The 16,892-nt window shown below is 37.0% G+C and overlaps 1 protein-coding gene and 1 pseudogene across 1 annotated transcript; one reads left to right on the forward strand and one right to left on the reverse strand.

Annotated features, from left to right (window-relative positions):
* Positions 1–336: 336 nt before the first annotated feature.
* On the reverse strand, positions 337–3,224 carry LOC145592520 (protein PLASTID MOVEMENT IMPAIRED 1 pseudogene; annotated as a pseudogene).
* Positions 3,225–4,389: 1,165 nt separating this feature from the next.
* On the forward strand, positions 4,390–11,156 carry LOC145591034 (uncharacterized). The gene is made up of 3 exons (XM_081647422.1): positions 4,390–6,499; positions 8,511–9,881; positions 10,957–11,156. Exon 1 carries the CDS (start codon positions 4,780–4,782, stop codon positions 6,310–6,312), a length of 1,533 nt encoding a protein of 510 aa, XP_081503548.1. The 5' UTR covers positions 4,390–4,779; the 3' UTR covers positions 6,313–6,499; positions 8,511–9,881; positions 10,957–11,156.
* Positions 11,157–16,892: the final 5,736 nt, after the last annotated feature.

Here is a 16,892-nt window from a genome sequence, read left to right on the forward strand (position 1 = left end):
CTTAACTTGGTCGAAGTAAATTGAAACTTATTGAGTTAAATATAAATTTGTTTTGCTATATTGTATTGTTCCAAATAAGATTAATTTTCTCAATTTTTTTTTGCTTCATTGAACTAGTTATTGGTAAAATCAGTTGAATATTGATGAACGTATCTTAATTGTAATTGTACTTGATTCACAGAATATCCTGCTCCAATGTGAATAAGGCTATGTACCTGATACATTTTCTTTTGGAGACTAGTAAACATTCAATTCATTATTATATATACAGTCACTACTTTGTTGTGCTTGCTTACATTTTTTTTTTCTGTGGGTGGAGTAGGATGCAACTTTAAATAGAAAAAATAAATTAATATGATTGACAAGGATTTAAGTACATGAAAGAGGAAAAATGCCACTATTACTTTGTGAATTTTACATCTGGATTTCTTATCGACTTGAGCCACATATCTGCAACTATTCTTGATGAAATGCTCCATAATAGATCCTGGCCCTTTGAGCTTGGAGATTTGCCTTTTTTTGCTGCCTTTCCCATGTTATATGCTATCAGCCACTGTATAGCAGTGAGTCTCTGCTTTTCAGTATCCCAAGCACTCTTCTTTTGTCCTGTTTGAACTTTCATGCCCCCAACATGCAAACTAGCCACTCTAAATTTAATTTGCTCATTTTTCTCTTGTTTTGCCTCAGGAGTTGCGTGAATTAATACTATAGCAGGTCCACCGACAGCCTCATATCTCCTAAGGGGATCACGCAGCTGAACTACCATCAACAGTGTGATGGTCTCCGACTCTTCTAGCTTGTTATCTTTCATCCAATCATCAAGTGGAACTGCCGAAGCAAGAGGATGGTTTTGGTCTTTTTGTCCGCTGATTAGTGCCTTCCCACCAAGTGGAGAAACCTCAAAAGGAGCCTCTTCTTCAGCTATCTCTGCCTGTATTTTTAGAGCATCAATTGCCATAGCCTCAATCTTCTGCATGGAGAACGCCAGGATTTCATCAGCTGTTAGTGGATCTTCATTGACATTCCAAAGCCCTGTTGTGATGCGTTCTTTCCTGCCAGTGCCCAAAGCGCTTGCAATCTGTTTAATGGTAGCAAGGGTACGAGCAGCACTTGAACTGGCACCCTCTTTCTTTCTGCCACTGATAATTGTGGATGCAATGCCTTCAAAAGCTACCTGTTCTGCTGTTTTTCCCATCAGCTCTTCTATGGGCATCAGGGATAGCACTTCTGAGCTAAGTTGTTCAACCCCACTAGCAGCCATCCTCTGAAATATCTCAAACCCATTGATGGATTTGTCTGAAGTTATAACAAAAGGTCTAGATATCTGCATTGCAAGCTTTGGAGTGTCTGTCTTTGATACCTCGATGTTAAAAGGATTTGTCGCAGTTAAGAACCCTCCATTTCTAGTCTGAACTACACATCCCAAACCCTTTCCAAGGTCTGGTAGGAAAACGCTTATAGACTCGGCATCATCAGCAGTTTCTTTTGTTTTAGAAGCCGTAGGCATTTTATTCTGCAACTGTTTATAATCATTAACTGCTTCCTCATCCTCAAGCATCTGCAGGAATTCCATTGTTACATTCTCTTCATCAGCATCAAGCTTTTCTGCATCATATGTTTCTTCATTTTCGTTAAATTGGTCCGCATTTTCTTCACCCATCATTGATTCAAGAGCTTTAATCTGCTGGGCTATCGAATCCAGCTCTGTTAATCTTGTGAGGTGAACGTGATCATGTACCACTTCCTTTACAACCTCACTTGTTGAAGACCCATTTTCTGCTTTTTCTGTAAGCTCTTCATCTTCATTGGTTTCACCAGTGTTCTGAATTTCCACTCCTTTATCCACCACTTCAAAATCTGGAAGATCAACTTCCTCAATACCTGACTCTTCTTCTTTTGGCTTCTGAGGTTCAGGTTCAGGTACAGGTGCAGGCTCATCAAGATTAAGATCATCAATACCTTGAAAATCTGCAGTTGTTCCTGTGCGAGATGGAGTCCAGACTTCAGAACGGCTCGACAACTTGGGACTTGGTATGCTGAATGATGATTTTGACTGCTTCCGTCCAAATGTTGAAGAGGCTTTTGCTTTTCCTGGCTTTAATCCCCCCTCGAGCTGACTGAACAATCCAGTTCCTCCATCTTTTTCCATGATCTGGAATGCTAATTTCAGCAACAGTTGTCCACCTTTTGCCTTTCCTGAAAGGTCAAAACTCGTGTCCCACTGTCGTATCCTGGAACCTTCAGCATTTTTCTCTAGAGAATCCTGGATAAGGCGGCTCAAATCCACCGAGCTTCTTCCAAAATCGAGCTCTGCTGCATCAATTGCAAAAAGATAAATTAGAAAGGGTCTTGGTTCGAATTTCAGCTGTTGTTTGTCACCAACTTGTGCCCAGTAAACATGGCATTTAACAAACAAGGTCTCCTCAAAATCAGCTGCTCCTTGGGAAACTCTTGAAGGCATAGTATTTACTGCACCATCTTTTGTCTCCTTCTTCCTCACACAAACTGAGAGCCTTAGCCCATTCATAGATGCTGGAAGACCTTGAGCTGTAACAACTTCCACAGAAAACAAGCAGCTTAGTTTCTGCATTCCAATATGTGACAGAGCTCGCATTGGCTTCCATTTCCAAATACCCTTCTTGTCTGTTGATGATGTATCCTCATGATCAAATAGCTTAACATCACTTTCTTTTTCTTTCTTCTGTTGCTCATTTTCATGAGCAAGATCCTCCTTGGCTCGAGAACGCCAGGGAGATAAGGACATTCTCCTGGACCTGGGCCTGACACTGGGCTTGCTGTCTTCATTTGTAGCCGTGTCAGCTTCATCAGCAGTAGGTATCGAGGGGGCTGAAGACCGAGGGAGGACAAGTGATGCAGTTCTTCTGGTTGCAGTAATGTGAGACTGGTAGAGGGTTTGGCTGAGTTCTTCTAGCTCCTCTAAGAGTTTAGTGTTTGACTCAAATGCTGCCATTACTTTTGGCTAATTTGTAGTTCCAAAAAGTAAAGTTAAAAGTGATTTGATTAAAGAAAGAAAGATGATGGTTTTCCAGAAAGGTGCATGCTGCAGCCTGCAGGAAGATCAAGATAAGACAATGTTAGATTATGTGGTAACGTGGGATTATGAGGTGGAGAAACTGCCATGAATTTTGAATGCGGATGCATCTTAGCTGGTGCGTCAAAAACCAATGAATTTTGTGTGGGTAATAAAGAGGGAATTATGTGAAGGATAAGGGAGGAAAGTCATCACTTATTGTGTTCTTGTGCACTTGTATACTCTGAAAAGGACTAGGATGTTGATTGAATTAATTGTCCCATTTGAAATTTGTTGTTTGGTTTGGTGATAATTGCTGAATGTGCTTTTTGGCATGTTCTTTCTACTGAAATTGAAGCGTGCTTATCAAAGAAGATTGTCTGCATCTTATATTCCTTTGCATTACTGATTGTGTTCTTAACTACCTTGCCTTTTTGAAACAAAAACGATGGAATACACTGTTAACTAAAAATAAATAAAAAATGCAAGGATGCAGATTTGACCCTGCATGCTCAGGAAACGGCAAAGGTGCTATACCAGCACGGCAAACCTTAGAAGCTTTATGTTTGTCAAGTTTATAACTAACTACTACTTAGGTTGTGGTTGTGAGGGGGAATCATAACAAAATAAATATGGACTAACTTAATTATTGGATATTAGGGAGATGTTATGGTAAATTACATAAGTAGCCTTTGGTATCATGAATGAATTTACCGATATACCCTTCTAATGGATAGATTATGGTCCAATTTCCCTTCTAGAGGCCTTTTTCGAATTGGCTAGGGTTTGGGGTGTGTAGATCTCGTTGAAACACCCAATTTGAAAAAAAGTTCGCTCCAATCGAACACTTGGAGCCAAAGTTACGGATCCCTGAAGTTTCAGGATAATATCTCTTAACCTGGGCATTAGGGGATTTATCTGAGCAGACGCCTACGTAGTACTCTTGGAGATTAGGGGTTTCAAGAAAAATCGCCCCAATCGGACCCCTGTACTAGGATTTATGCTCTCCTAAATTTACCGTACCCTCAAGATCCTCCTAAAACTTAGGGAATACCACGGATTTTTTCCCTCCGAAGAATGCCGTTTTCTCGTAGATCTCGATTTTCCGTATGAAAACGAGTATTCACTTGACTTGAGGAGTTTTGTATTTTTCAAAGAAGATAAAAACATGTTGTCTATGTTTTTGCAGCAATTCTAGTCCGTAGGAAAATCCTAGGCTTCTTGGCTTTCTTGGTTACCTAAGAGTTGATAATTTCCTTAGCTTAGATATTGAAAACCTCAATTGCATTTAAACGGATACAAATAATTGTACAGAATCAACGCATTGAAAAATAATGTGTATGTATGTTTGTTTTTGTTTATGTTTGTGTTTAATGGAGTATATGTGCCATAAAATGTAACAGTAATTCTTTGAGACGAAGTTGAGCTATCCTTGCACAAAAATGCCACTCAACAAAGCCGTTTGGCCGTAGACGACACGGCACACCCGTGCAGAGGCACGGGCTCGAGCATGTGCAGCCTGACTGTTAACCAAAACACGGTCCCCACAATTATACCGAGTATCTCACCCTTAAACCCACTTTTCCCACTCAAATTGCACGGCCGTCACACCCTCTCTTTCTCTCTCCTCAAAACCCCTCTTCCTCCATTGATACTCCCTTCAATTTCTTCCAATTTCCACCATTTTCTCTCTCCTCACCACTAAAGCAACCTTCAATTTCCTCTTTTTCATCGCCTGATCTACAGATATGTCAGGTCGACGAAGATACAAGAGGGCCCGTGCACAACCAAATTCAACCCATCAATGGCACGGCCACCCTTCTCCTGAAGAACCCATAATTCTTGCATCCCATCCAAATTCCACCACTATTTCCTATCAAAACCATACTTCAAACTCCGATTTTGAAATTGAGTACAAATTGTCCGGTGCACGGGGGAGCAAGAGGGGCCGTGCACAACCAACTTCATCCCATCATCAACATTACCCCTCTTCGGAACCTGAAACGGATGGTAACCCTTTTAAATTTAACTTAAAAGATGCTGATTTTCCGCTTATTGAATTTCGTGATGATGAGCATTTTAATCGCTTTCAATTTTTGAAAGTTCGTCGGATTGTAGCAACTAGGTTTGTTAGTGATGAATGTATTACTGCTTTGGGTATTAAATCTGATTTAGAATGGTTATTTGATCGAGTCGGGTGGACTAATTTGATGATGAACCAATATCATACTTATCAACAGCTTACTTTAGAATTTTTGAGTTCATTTCAACAAAATACTGTTAAAGTTCCTAAAGGACATGTTCCTGGTGTTTGGTTTAGAATGTTTAACAGGGAATACTCTAAAACTTTAGATGAATTTGGTGCATTTTACGGGTTACCGAAAGGGGGTAATGTATTGTATTATAACAGTGATCCAGGTTTGATTTGGGGACAAATTACGGGATCGAATGGATATAATCCTCAGTCGTCTAAGGCCTCTCGAATTCATAACCCTGTGTTTCGATATTTGCAGAGGTTAATGGCAAGTACTATTTTTGGGAGACATGATAGTCAAGGGACTGTTAGGGAGTGGGAAATGGAAATGATACAAAGCATGTTGTATCCGGATGTTCGTTTGAATACGGCCTCTTTCATTGCCCGGCATTTTCATGCTGTAGGAAAGTCTAAGAAGAAGAGTCCGATTGTCATTGGTGGACTCGTTACTCCTATTGCGGTTTCCTTAGGGTTTGACTTTGATCATATACAACCAGTTGGCCATATCGCCACCCTTGATATTCCTAAGCTTGTAAATATGGGATGGTTGCAGGAGGATGGTGATAGGTATCGGTGGGTAGTTAACAAGAAACCAGCGTTCTTTTTGCCTAATCCTGAGCGTACAACGATTAGGAACCAAGCTAACTGGGTATTTCCCGAAATCTTTGCAAGTGATGGAGAGGAAGAGGAGGATGAGGAAAACTGTGAAAGGGAGTACCAAACTAACCCCTCTCCTGTTTTCGTACGTGAGGAACATGTAGGTGGTTTTTCCTCCCAGTCCATTCCAAATCAGCCTTGTGACTTTGCTACCCTTCAAGCATCTTTGGAGTCCATTCGTTCTGGAATTCAAGAAATTCACAACTCTCAGCAGTACATGAACCAACGCCTAGACCAGTTTGATCAAATGCTTTACCCCATATACAGATGGCATGTCCAGCAGGGTCATATCAACCCCAACACTCTTCCCTACCCTGACCCACACTATCCACAACCCCATCTACAACCACCCGGTCCTCTCAGGAAATAGCTATCTCACTCTCTCTGTACTCTGCACTGAGGATAGTGCTTATCACTGCATGTGACTACTTTGGCAATTGCTGTGTGGTGTCTTCTGCTGGAGTGCTGGTAGAAAGTAGGTGCTCTGTCCTTGGTGCACTTCAATCCTGCATTAACCTTCATCATGGATGACAATCTTCATATACTTTTGCTTTCAGGTTTGTGCTTTATATGACTGTTTTCTTCTGCACAAAAGCTTTTGGATATTTAGGAAGTAATGTATGAAATTAATGCTTGTCTCTAAATATATGTCCCCTGTGATATGATGATTTTCATGGGTTCAAATTCCAATTCCTGTACGAGTTGAGTTAGCTAAAATTGAGGCATGCATCCCACATTTGATTTGCTTGATTATATGTAGTGTTTATTACTTCGTAAGTGATAGCTTTGGTTGCATCGAGAATTATTACATAGGAATTAATTTGTTTGGTCAACATTAGAAAATTTACAATCCCTGGGAATTGTGAATGCCAAGGGGGTTGGTTAAATAACTTCACATGTTTTCATCCTAATTCCCAAAATCCTAAGGAAGCCGTCATTCCTTGATTATTATTATTATTATTAATTTTGAAACAGTCATTCCTTCATTATTGATTTCAAATAAACAAGCTATTACTGCAAATGGGTTATTGCTTTGGTTAAAAACAGGTGAAAATGGGTGAAATTTGACTTCCTTAGGAGTTACTCCCTCTGTCCCCAAATGATAGTTGCTTATGGGCAAATTTTAGTCCCAAAATGTTCACCCCATTTGCTTTTTCCAACAACTATTAATATAAATTTTTTACCAAAATTCCCTCCAATTTGCAACAATATTTGTGCAAATTTAACTTTCCCATGTAAATTTTGTTTTTCCATGTACTTTTATTATTTTCTCTCTCTACTTTTTTGCATGCCCAATGTCAATTTACTTTTTCAATGTATTTTAACTATTCTTACTTGTGTTTATTAATTCCCGTGAAAAATGCCCATAAGGGACTATCAAAAGGAGACGGAGGGAGTAGAACTTTCCATAGAGCATGGGCAATAAAACACCGACCCCCTTGTTCACTCAAAATTTCCATGAATTGCAACTATCTTGGTGTCAACCAAACAACTTCTGGACATTTCATCGGAATTGTCAACTAAATTAGCTGTGTGATTAGATCTTGGTGCTTACATTCTAGAACTTACACTCTCTACTTTGAATTTAAACTAGCCAAAACATCCCAAAAGTCACCTGCATTAATCATACCCTTTGTATTACCCCAATTGAGCTTTGAAGTAGTTGTTTTATTTTTGTTTTTTGTTTCCTTTCTTTTTTTGGTATCTAACCCAGTTTTTCCATATCAACACCTCTTAATAATACTTTCCATGACTTGACTTAGAAAGCTCCGATTTTTGTAAAAATAGATAAAAATAAAATAATGAATTGTGGTAGAGATAATTTTGGTGATGTATTTTAGGTATTTGGTGTGGTTCGAATAATCATCATACTTCGTACATATATAGTGGCATTAGGTGTATTCTTCCTCAATTTTTAGGCTATCCTCTGTTAAAAAAATAAGAATTTTTTTTTTTGGAAAGAATGAATAGATAAAGTGATAAGTTTGTTAACATCAAAAGAATGAATAGAATGAATAGATGAGTGATTGTGTGATTTTGCTTTGATGAGGATCTTCATGAACTTGCATGTGTGGCCTTATTCCCATTAATTCACTTGAGTGCTTAGTGATGTACTTATGTCAGCTATGTGTGGCCTTATTCCCATTAATTTACTCGAGTGCTTAGTGATGTACTTATGTCAGCTATGTGTGGCTAGTAAAGGATTCATATGTTTGATTGCTCATTTTATTAGTTGGTGCTCTGCACATCTATTTCTTTGTTGTGTGTTTAAAGTTTTAAACAAAACATGGAGTGATTTAGGTGGTCTTCTGTATATATACTTTCTATTCTTGATTGAAATTTAATCTCTGTACTTGAGAGACATTACCTGCGGGCTGCAGATGCTTGCTATTCTGTGATTAGCTCCTATGTGTATTTTCGCTCAGGATATACTAAACACGTATGGTTTTTGCTTTTAATTTTAGCTTTTCCCCCCTCTTGTTTATGCTCTGTTTGGCGAGTCAAGTACTGTCAACTAGCCTTTTGGTGTTTGGTACTGATATGTTTCTTGTGTGTGTGTGTCTGCAGGCTCTTAGAAGAGCATTATCACCTTTATCGGCCCCCCAGACAAGCTTGAATGATGATGGTATGATAAAGCTATTGAACATCAAGCACCAACTCATGGAGATCCTTGAATAGCTAGGCTTTGAAAGTTGCTTGGAGAATTTCAGAAAATCACACTTTATTCTAGGGCCTGCAAGGTATTCCAGTAATCCAGTGCAATGGTGCATAGGGCTGTGCATTGATAAGTTTCTGAGAGCATACAACCACTGCTTATTGACGACATATACAAATTTTAGGGCATTAAAGGTTTAGTGCTGTAGAATAGATAGATTATGCATTCATGTGCTAATTTGTTTCCGTAATTGGCTTAAGGCCACCATAAGCCTTTATATGACCAATTTATGGACATATATTGTTCCAAAAAGCGTTATATGACCTCACTCTCCGGGAAGCATCCTCCACCATCATTTGAGGTTTCGTCACTAGGTTTTTTTTTATCTTTTAGATGATTCTATTTCATTTACATATCCTTCACTCTTGGAGAATTTTTCATTTACCTTTTATTTTAACTATCAATTTAGCTAGCTACAAAATCGTCTCTAGACTCTAGTTAGTGACTCAAGGCCAATTGGAGTTTCTATGTGATCTATTAGTGGTTTTATATGATTCCAAACCACCTTTTATGTCCTTGAATATGAAATTTTGACACTAGGTTCGAAATCTCTTAAAATTGTCCAATTTTGTGTGCTATATCTTTCAAATTTAGCCTTCGAATAACTATTTCTGATTTGACAATGTTTTTTTTTTTTTTTTTTTTTTGTTTTTTTTTTTTTTTTTTTTTTGTTTTTTTTTTTTTTTTTTTTTTGGGAGGGTGTTTAGAGAGCCACAAGGGCAATGATGAAAATCGATCAATGTTTTGCATTAAAGACTTAAAGTGCTTCCCAATGTCCCAAATAATAACTACTCGTATAATACTTGGTACTACTCCATATAATGTTATGATCCTTTGACGCGCCAAGACTTGTGACGAAAAGGCAATGAGCTACCTTATGTAAATTATAGCACGGCACAACACGTATTGAGCGGACCAAACAGTGGGGCAGACGAAGTGTGTAGATGAAGAAACATAGAATATTCATTCAAAAACCAGAACACCAACATCAACTGAGTCTGAGTGAAAGGAAGCTATTAGCTAAGTGTGTAGAAGAAGAAAGAAGAAAAATGGCGAAGTTGGTAAAAGGAGAACCACTGCTTCACAAATTAGCCGTCTTGGCCAAGTGGGTTGCCTTTCCATCTGCCATGGCAGCCGCTGTTGTATTCTCCCTCCCAATTACACCAAACCCAACACTTCCATCCATGCTTCTTCTGAATCTTCTCATTGACTCATTTCTTATGGTATTACTTCTCATCTTTCTCTCTCTCTCTCTCTCTCTCTTTTTTTTTTTTTTTTCTTTTATGATCTATCAATAATTCTGGGTTCTACTTCTACTGCTACATCCCAGCTTTATGTTTTTTCCATTTATCTTCAGTATTTGGTTGGACTCTTAGGATTTGGCTAATTTAACGTTGGTAATTATCTGGGAAAGTATTGTTTTTGGTTGTTGTTTTATACTGTATAATTTACATTCATAGTATAAATTATCATGTTTGGTGATATTGTTTACTCTGCCAAATGGAATTTTGGTTGCTGTTCTGTTTTGATTGCTGTATAATTTACATCAGATTTATTGTGATAATAATATTAGAGCTTGAAAGTTGAAACTGCATACATGTGGAACTGTTCTTCAGTTCTTGGTGTGTTATTGTGGATTTTTATTGGCTTAATTTTGCTTTTTTATATGTCTGTCTTCAAAGTGTGTATTTTACGCTATTCTATGAAAGAACAATAAGAAAGAGAAGTGTGCTATGTTTTGTTTTTATTAGGCCTATAAGAACCCTGTTCCAACAAGTCAGGTCATCATTGATAAGCCTAGAACGCATTAGCGTAAGTGTTTGCACTCATCTTTTTGTTAGTTAAGTTTAGAGATAGTGGAGGGTGTTTTCCAAACAATGTAGCTTTCCTAGGATTTTCTGACTCTAAGAAAATCATCTTGAAGATGAAAGAAGAAGAAGATAGTTTATGCTAGGCCATCTTTTGCATCAATTCTTCTCAGCATAAGAAACTTGGATTTGCTTGCAATTAGGATGTTCAACCGAGCATTTGATGGTTTCCTTAAGATTGAGATTAGAGAGCATTTGATGGCCAGCTTACATTGTTGTTTTACCAAGGGAGAGATTGCAGCCTTACATGTACTAGTTCTAATTGACATTATTAAGTGAGAATATGGCTTCATATTGTAATTTGTGGGTAAATTCCTACTTTGAACCATGTTTTTTGTTAGTGTATTGCTGTTTTTTCTCATACTATGTAAATTCATATTCCTGAATCTTTTCTGGGACATGACTTGAATCCTTTTTCTTCTTGGTGCAGGCATATCTTTGTTTTCGGCGAATACTCTGATGCTACAGCTTTAGGTGTGCAACTTCTATTTAGTTTGAAACTTTATATGTTATTTACTGTTAATGTATATATATATCAAACATGACATTATAGTTTTATGAGTTGAAAAACTCCTTGTATTGATTTTCAGTCTAAGAGAAGTTTGTTCTAGATATTTTATGTGTCCTTATACCCCGAAACTTTTTTTATTCCTCTCCATAGGCCCCCTCCATGGTTTCTTTGACCATCATTCGATGCGGCTTCAATAAAAGATTTTAGTTTTCTTCGTTGAATGATAAGTACCAGTATTGATTATTAATTTACCCTTTATGAGAACTCGTTAACCTTCTATAATAATTAATGGCAATGTGGGTCGATTAGGAGGGGGGTGGAGAGATGTAAAGAACCCTTTTGATAACATTGGTTGGTTAGGAGTTTTGGACTGATATGATATATCCATCAGCAGCAGCTGTAGACGTAGACATAATAGCCTATCAGTAGATTATTGAAGGACTTGTTCTTTAATTGCATTTGATTATTGGCAGTGTGAATGACTGTCATTGGTAACATTTACTATCAGTATGATTTAGGTCCCTTTGAAAGTTAGGAGTACATTTGATACATTTGGATCTTATTTGTGGAATTTAGATTAAGGATATACTTACAGTTAAACACACTGCTGTGTTTTTGGTGAACTGGGATCATGTTTGCCCAACAAATACATCATTGTTAAATCAAGATACAGAGTCAATTTAACTTAAAAATGCATCATTGTCAGGGGGCTAAGCCAATGTGGTGCTAGTTATTGAGAATGTTAGTGATTTCGTCATTAATACTGTTTGAATGAGCTAGAATTCGGAGGGAAAGCAGAGTGAGGGATCTATTTTTCCTTTGATACAAAATGAGAAAATGGGAAGGATGGAAGAAAATAGTAGATTTGTAGGGGTTTATTCTTGTACAGAACCAAATTTCTCTACAATCAGAATTTGGTAGGAAAAGGATAGTTCCCATTAACTCTTTTTTCTTCAGTATCATTCCCTCTCTTTCCCTTCCCTTTACACATACTAAGCAAACAATGTTAAGCAATCGAACTGTCTCGGCACAAGTAATATCTTCCAGCACTTTGTTTTGGATGAGTATTTGCTCTCTTAATTACCCCTTACCCTTCAAATTTGACCTTACAGTCTTTTGATTAGTCATACTACTTTTATGACCACCTCTTAACAACTAGCTCATGATGAATTAATGACTGATGAGGTTACAGCCAGTTGGTAATCTTATAGCTAGATAAGCTTGTTCTTTTGTTCTTATGTTGTGACCGAGACAAGGTTCTTCACTCCAGATTTTTCTACTAACGTATATTGATTAATCAGATTCTTGACATGCAATCACAAGTTTTTTTTCTTATTATAGGAGTACACCAAAAATTGATTTTGGCACACCTCTATGTGAGAAGACCATAGAAAAGTGTGCTCTCACAATGAATGTGCCAAAATCATTTCCATACTTCATATGGCGTATATATATTTTAAATATAACTTACTGCGTTTTATAATACACTATGCTATTGACTTTTTATGTTTGTCAATACACGACTTGACTTTTTATATCTTTATTTATCTACTTCATATTACAAACTACAAAGTTATATTTAGAGTACAATTTGAAATTCGCTTATTTCATTCATATGATTCCTAAAGCTTTTATTGTTTAGTTTGACACACATAACATGATTTGTAGAAATTGTTTGTTATTATAATCTTTGTGTTTTGGTGTGTGTATTTTTGTTCTAGCAATTGTAAGGGGTTCCCTTTTATTCACCGACAAACCAAGTCAAAATTAATAGTAGAATGGATTCCTCTATGAATGAAAATCTCTTGCCGATTGGGTCTAAGATATATATGGCATTAGAAAAGCACGACACTAGACTGTCACAAGGCATGCACAACACAAATATTGCTTGTATAGATCAAGCTGTAATTTGATTTTAAAATGCAGGTCATAAGTTGATACGACACGATAAAATTACTAGAATTTAGCAACTTAACCTAGGTTAGTGGCTACATTATTATATTTGGATTGTTTGCAGAGCAGAGAGGGATCTAAAATTGATGGCTGGACATAGCCGTACCCTGACCTGGGCTAGGGATCCATCCATGCGCTGGACGGCTCTATTATTGTTTTGTTTGTATTTGATTTGATCAACGAACTTTCATTCATTCATTCATACTGGTGTATAGTAATAATAGAGCCTTAAAGGGTCAGGCTATACTATAGAGTTTAGACTTTAGACTTTAGACTAGTACATTGTCATTATTTTGTAACATATATTTTACTCCTTCCGTTCCCTTTTAATAGTCCCTTATAGACAAATTTTAGTGCTAAAATGTTCACCCCATTTGCTTTTTCCAACAACTATTAATATTAAATTTTTACCAAAATTCCCTCCAATTTGCAACAACATTTGTGTAATTTAACTTTCTTATGTAAATTTTGTTTTCTCATGTAATTTTACTACTTTCTCTCTCTACTTTTTTGCATACCCAATGTCAATTTACTTTTTCAATGTATTTAACTATTTTTATTTGTATTTATTAATTTCCGTGAAAAATGTCCGTAAGAGACTATCAAAAGGGGACGGAGGGAGTACCATTTTACAACTCACCCTTCACTATTATTGTTTCTCTCCCTGTGCGTTACACCCCAGTAACAAGTTTCGAATATAAACATACAACGAGGTTTGATTTGGCCTATTTTTTCATCGAATTTTGATTATTTGAAAAAAAAAAAATACTTTTAACAGAATAGTAGCCAAAGGCATAGTAGATAAGTAGAGCACATATTTGTATACATAAATTTATGTTAGCTAGATGAGTATTTATGTAGATCTATATAATTAGCATCAACTAATTTAACTAGGACTACATACATAAAAACAGATATCTAACTGTTAACAAATACTAGTACGTAATAACGACAATGATAATACTAATGAAAATATTAGGGATGAAGACGAAAAGACCAAGATTCTGTAGGATTGTATTGGTGGTGATTGATAGTATGACTTAGCATCCTATCCAGTGCTGCTACTGCAAATGAGGGAGACATTTCAGCATGATCAACAGCAGCTTCGACGTCGACGTTGACATCGTCGTCCTCATCATTATCATTGACAGTAGCAGTAGTAGTGTAAGTATTAGGAATAGGTTGACGTTCCATCATTTGATCAAAATTCAATTGATTTTGGAAGTACTCATTCTGAGCCCATATTTTATCAACCCACTGCTGCTGCTGCTGCTGCTGCTGCCACTGTTTTGTTACAGCAGGTACAGTAGCAGTAGCAATGCTGTTGCTGGTGGTGGAGGAGAGGCATTGCTCTTGGAAGGACTTAAACTTGGTTGTTTCCCCTGAGGCGGCCGAGGTGGCGGTAGGGAAAATGGTGTTTGATCCAGGGATGGATGAAAAATTGGGCAAAGGGTTTACCAATAAGGAATGGAGAAGGTCATAATGACGAGGCTGCGAGGGTGTAGCATCAGCTAATGATTGGGTGGTTGTGGTGGTGGTGGGTGGTTCAGCCAAAGGAGGTAAACTACTAAAGAAAGGAGATAGAGGCTGCAGCGGCGGCAGCGGTGGCGGTGGTGAAGAAGGTGGATGATGAATTTGTGGAGAGTATTTCTTCTCTGCATTCTTGTGGAATATTCTGCATATCACCCATTCTTCCTGCAATTATTTTTACAATCAGTCCTTATAACATATCCTAGGAATTGAAAATTTTACTATTTCTACCTTTTTAGAAAACTTGGTTTCAATTAATACCTAGGGTCGGCTAACATGAATCGTCACAAAAAAAATAAGACAGTGAAGTAAAAAAAAAAATTGGAGGAGCTAGTCTCAAAATGATTTGGGATGGGCTAAAATGAAAAATGAATGGTATAAGTTGTGAAAATTAAAAACAGTTATAAGCAGTAGAGTAAAAGACCTTAGAGGAGAGGCGAAAGGAGGAGAAATGGCCGTCAAGGCGATACTCATGCATGATCCATTTAGTCTTGACGCCGCGAGGAGCACGGCCTTGGTAGAACACAAGAGTCTTCTTCATACCAATCAACATACCACTTCCATTACCAGCAGCAGTAGTTGTTATACCAGTGGCGTAAACCTGTCTGTCTTTACCAGTAGCCTTCCAGTAGCCAGTCTCAGTAGCTCTGTTAGTCCTTAATCCTGAAGGGTACTTCCTGTCTCTTAAGCTGTACAAGTACCACTCTCTTTCTCCCATCTTCGCTCTCTCTGCACATAACACACATAATCAGTCATAATGTTACGTAACCATAAAAAAATCAAGTGAATAGAACACGTCGTATATGTACCTGGAAGGTCCCAAGGCTCACAACGAGTGAGATCAACTTCAAGAATTTGGACACCGGAATTGGACAAGAATAAGTTGGTAGTAGTAGTAGTAGTAGTAGTAGGAGTAGTAGTGTTAAAGACCTTAGAAGCAAGGTAGAAAGTAACGAGTTCTTCATCAGTAGGATGAAATCTGAAACCAGGTGGTAAACCACCATCTTTGTCATTAAATTTACCATTGTTTTCTTCAAATATTCCTTCTTCTTTAAGCTCCCTTAACACATCTTCAACCTTCCACATTCTTTTTTTTTTTTTTTTTTTGTAGATAAAGAAAATGAGGAAATAATTAAGAGAGAAGTATGAATGAATATATAGTAGTGTGCACTGAAAAGTGAAAACGGAGGAGTAGTAGTAGTTTAATAATAATGATAAGGAGCAGGAAGTGAAAAGGGGGGGTTAGATTTGGTGGTTGATAAAATAGATTTGATTGTCATAAAATTAAATATTGAATTGGGTTTAACATTACAAGATCAAACAACCTGAGAATGAATGAAGAGAGAAAAAACAAAGGAGGGTAAGTAGGTAACACATACAATACAAGGAAGGGTGCACCTCCCTTTGTATTTAATGCTGACTGTTATTCAACCACTGATCAAAGATTTATGCGTGCGTGTGTAACCATATTATTATCCCCTGTTATTATTCGTTTTTTTTTATTAGACTCATAGTTTAACAATTACAGTATGTTACACTATAGTGTGTGGCTCGGATAGTGCCTAGAGAGTTGGTGTTACTTTAAATACGTCAAATGTTGAACTGCTTTCTTAAATATTTTTTAAGTGTAATTGTGAGTTTAGTAACATAGATATAAAAGTAAACAGAGAAAGTATTAAGTACTCCGGTACTGCTTATAAAAATACTTGTATTATTACTGATATTGTTACAATAATGCTGCTCCATACAAGGATTGTAAGTTTGCAGGATGTAGCCAACCAAAGGGCAGGGCACCTCTTTTTTTGTGAATAAAAATCGGGATGATGAGATCATTGTTGCCTAATCTCCATCATTTTTATCAATGTTGAATAATGAAATATTTTTTTTTTAAAAAAAGAAAAAAGAAAAAAGGGAATAGTATGTAGTAGGCTAGTAGGGTGAGATAGTGAGTGTTAATAGCATGTAGTAGGCATAGAATAGGCCTGCACTGAGCTATGAGTAGGCCTATTTTTAAACTACCCTTATAAATTCACTCCTTTTCATTTCAGAGTTTGAGCCTTTGCGTGAATGTAACCCTATTGTTTGATTATAAAGTTACTCTGTATATATTTAGTCCGTCCTTTTAAATTTGTTTTATCGCATTTGTTCCATCTATTTACATACTAGTATATGATTATAGGATCTGTTCACTTCAATTTAATTTCAGTTCAATTCAACTCCAATCAGTTTAATTCGGCTTTTAATTTTCTTCTGTCATAAAATATTTATTTCATCTCACTTTAGTTCAGTTAATCTCCAATCAATTTAGTTTAGCTCACTGCAATAAATATGAACAGATCCTTAGGAGACATAATATATTTAATTAAGAAGTA

The sequence above is a fragment of the Chenopodium album genome, chromosome 18, assembly GCF_948465745.1.
Source record: "Chenopodium album chromosome 18, dcCheAlbu1.1, whole genome shotgun sequence".
Taxonomy (NCBI): Eukaryota; Viridiplantae; Streptophyta; class Magnoliopsida; order Caryophyllales; family Amaranthaceae; genus Chenopodium; species Chenopodium album.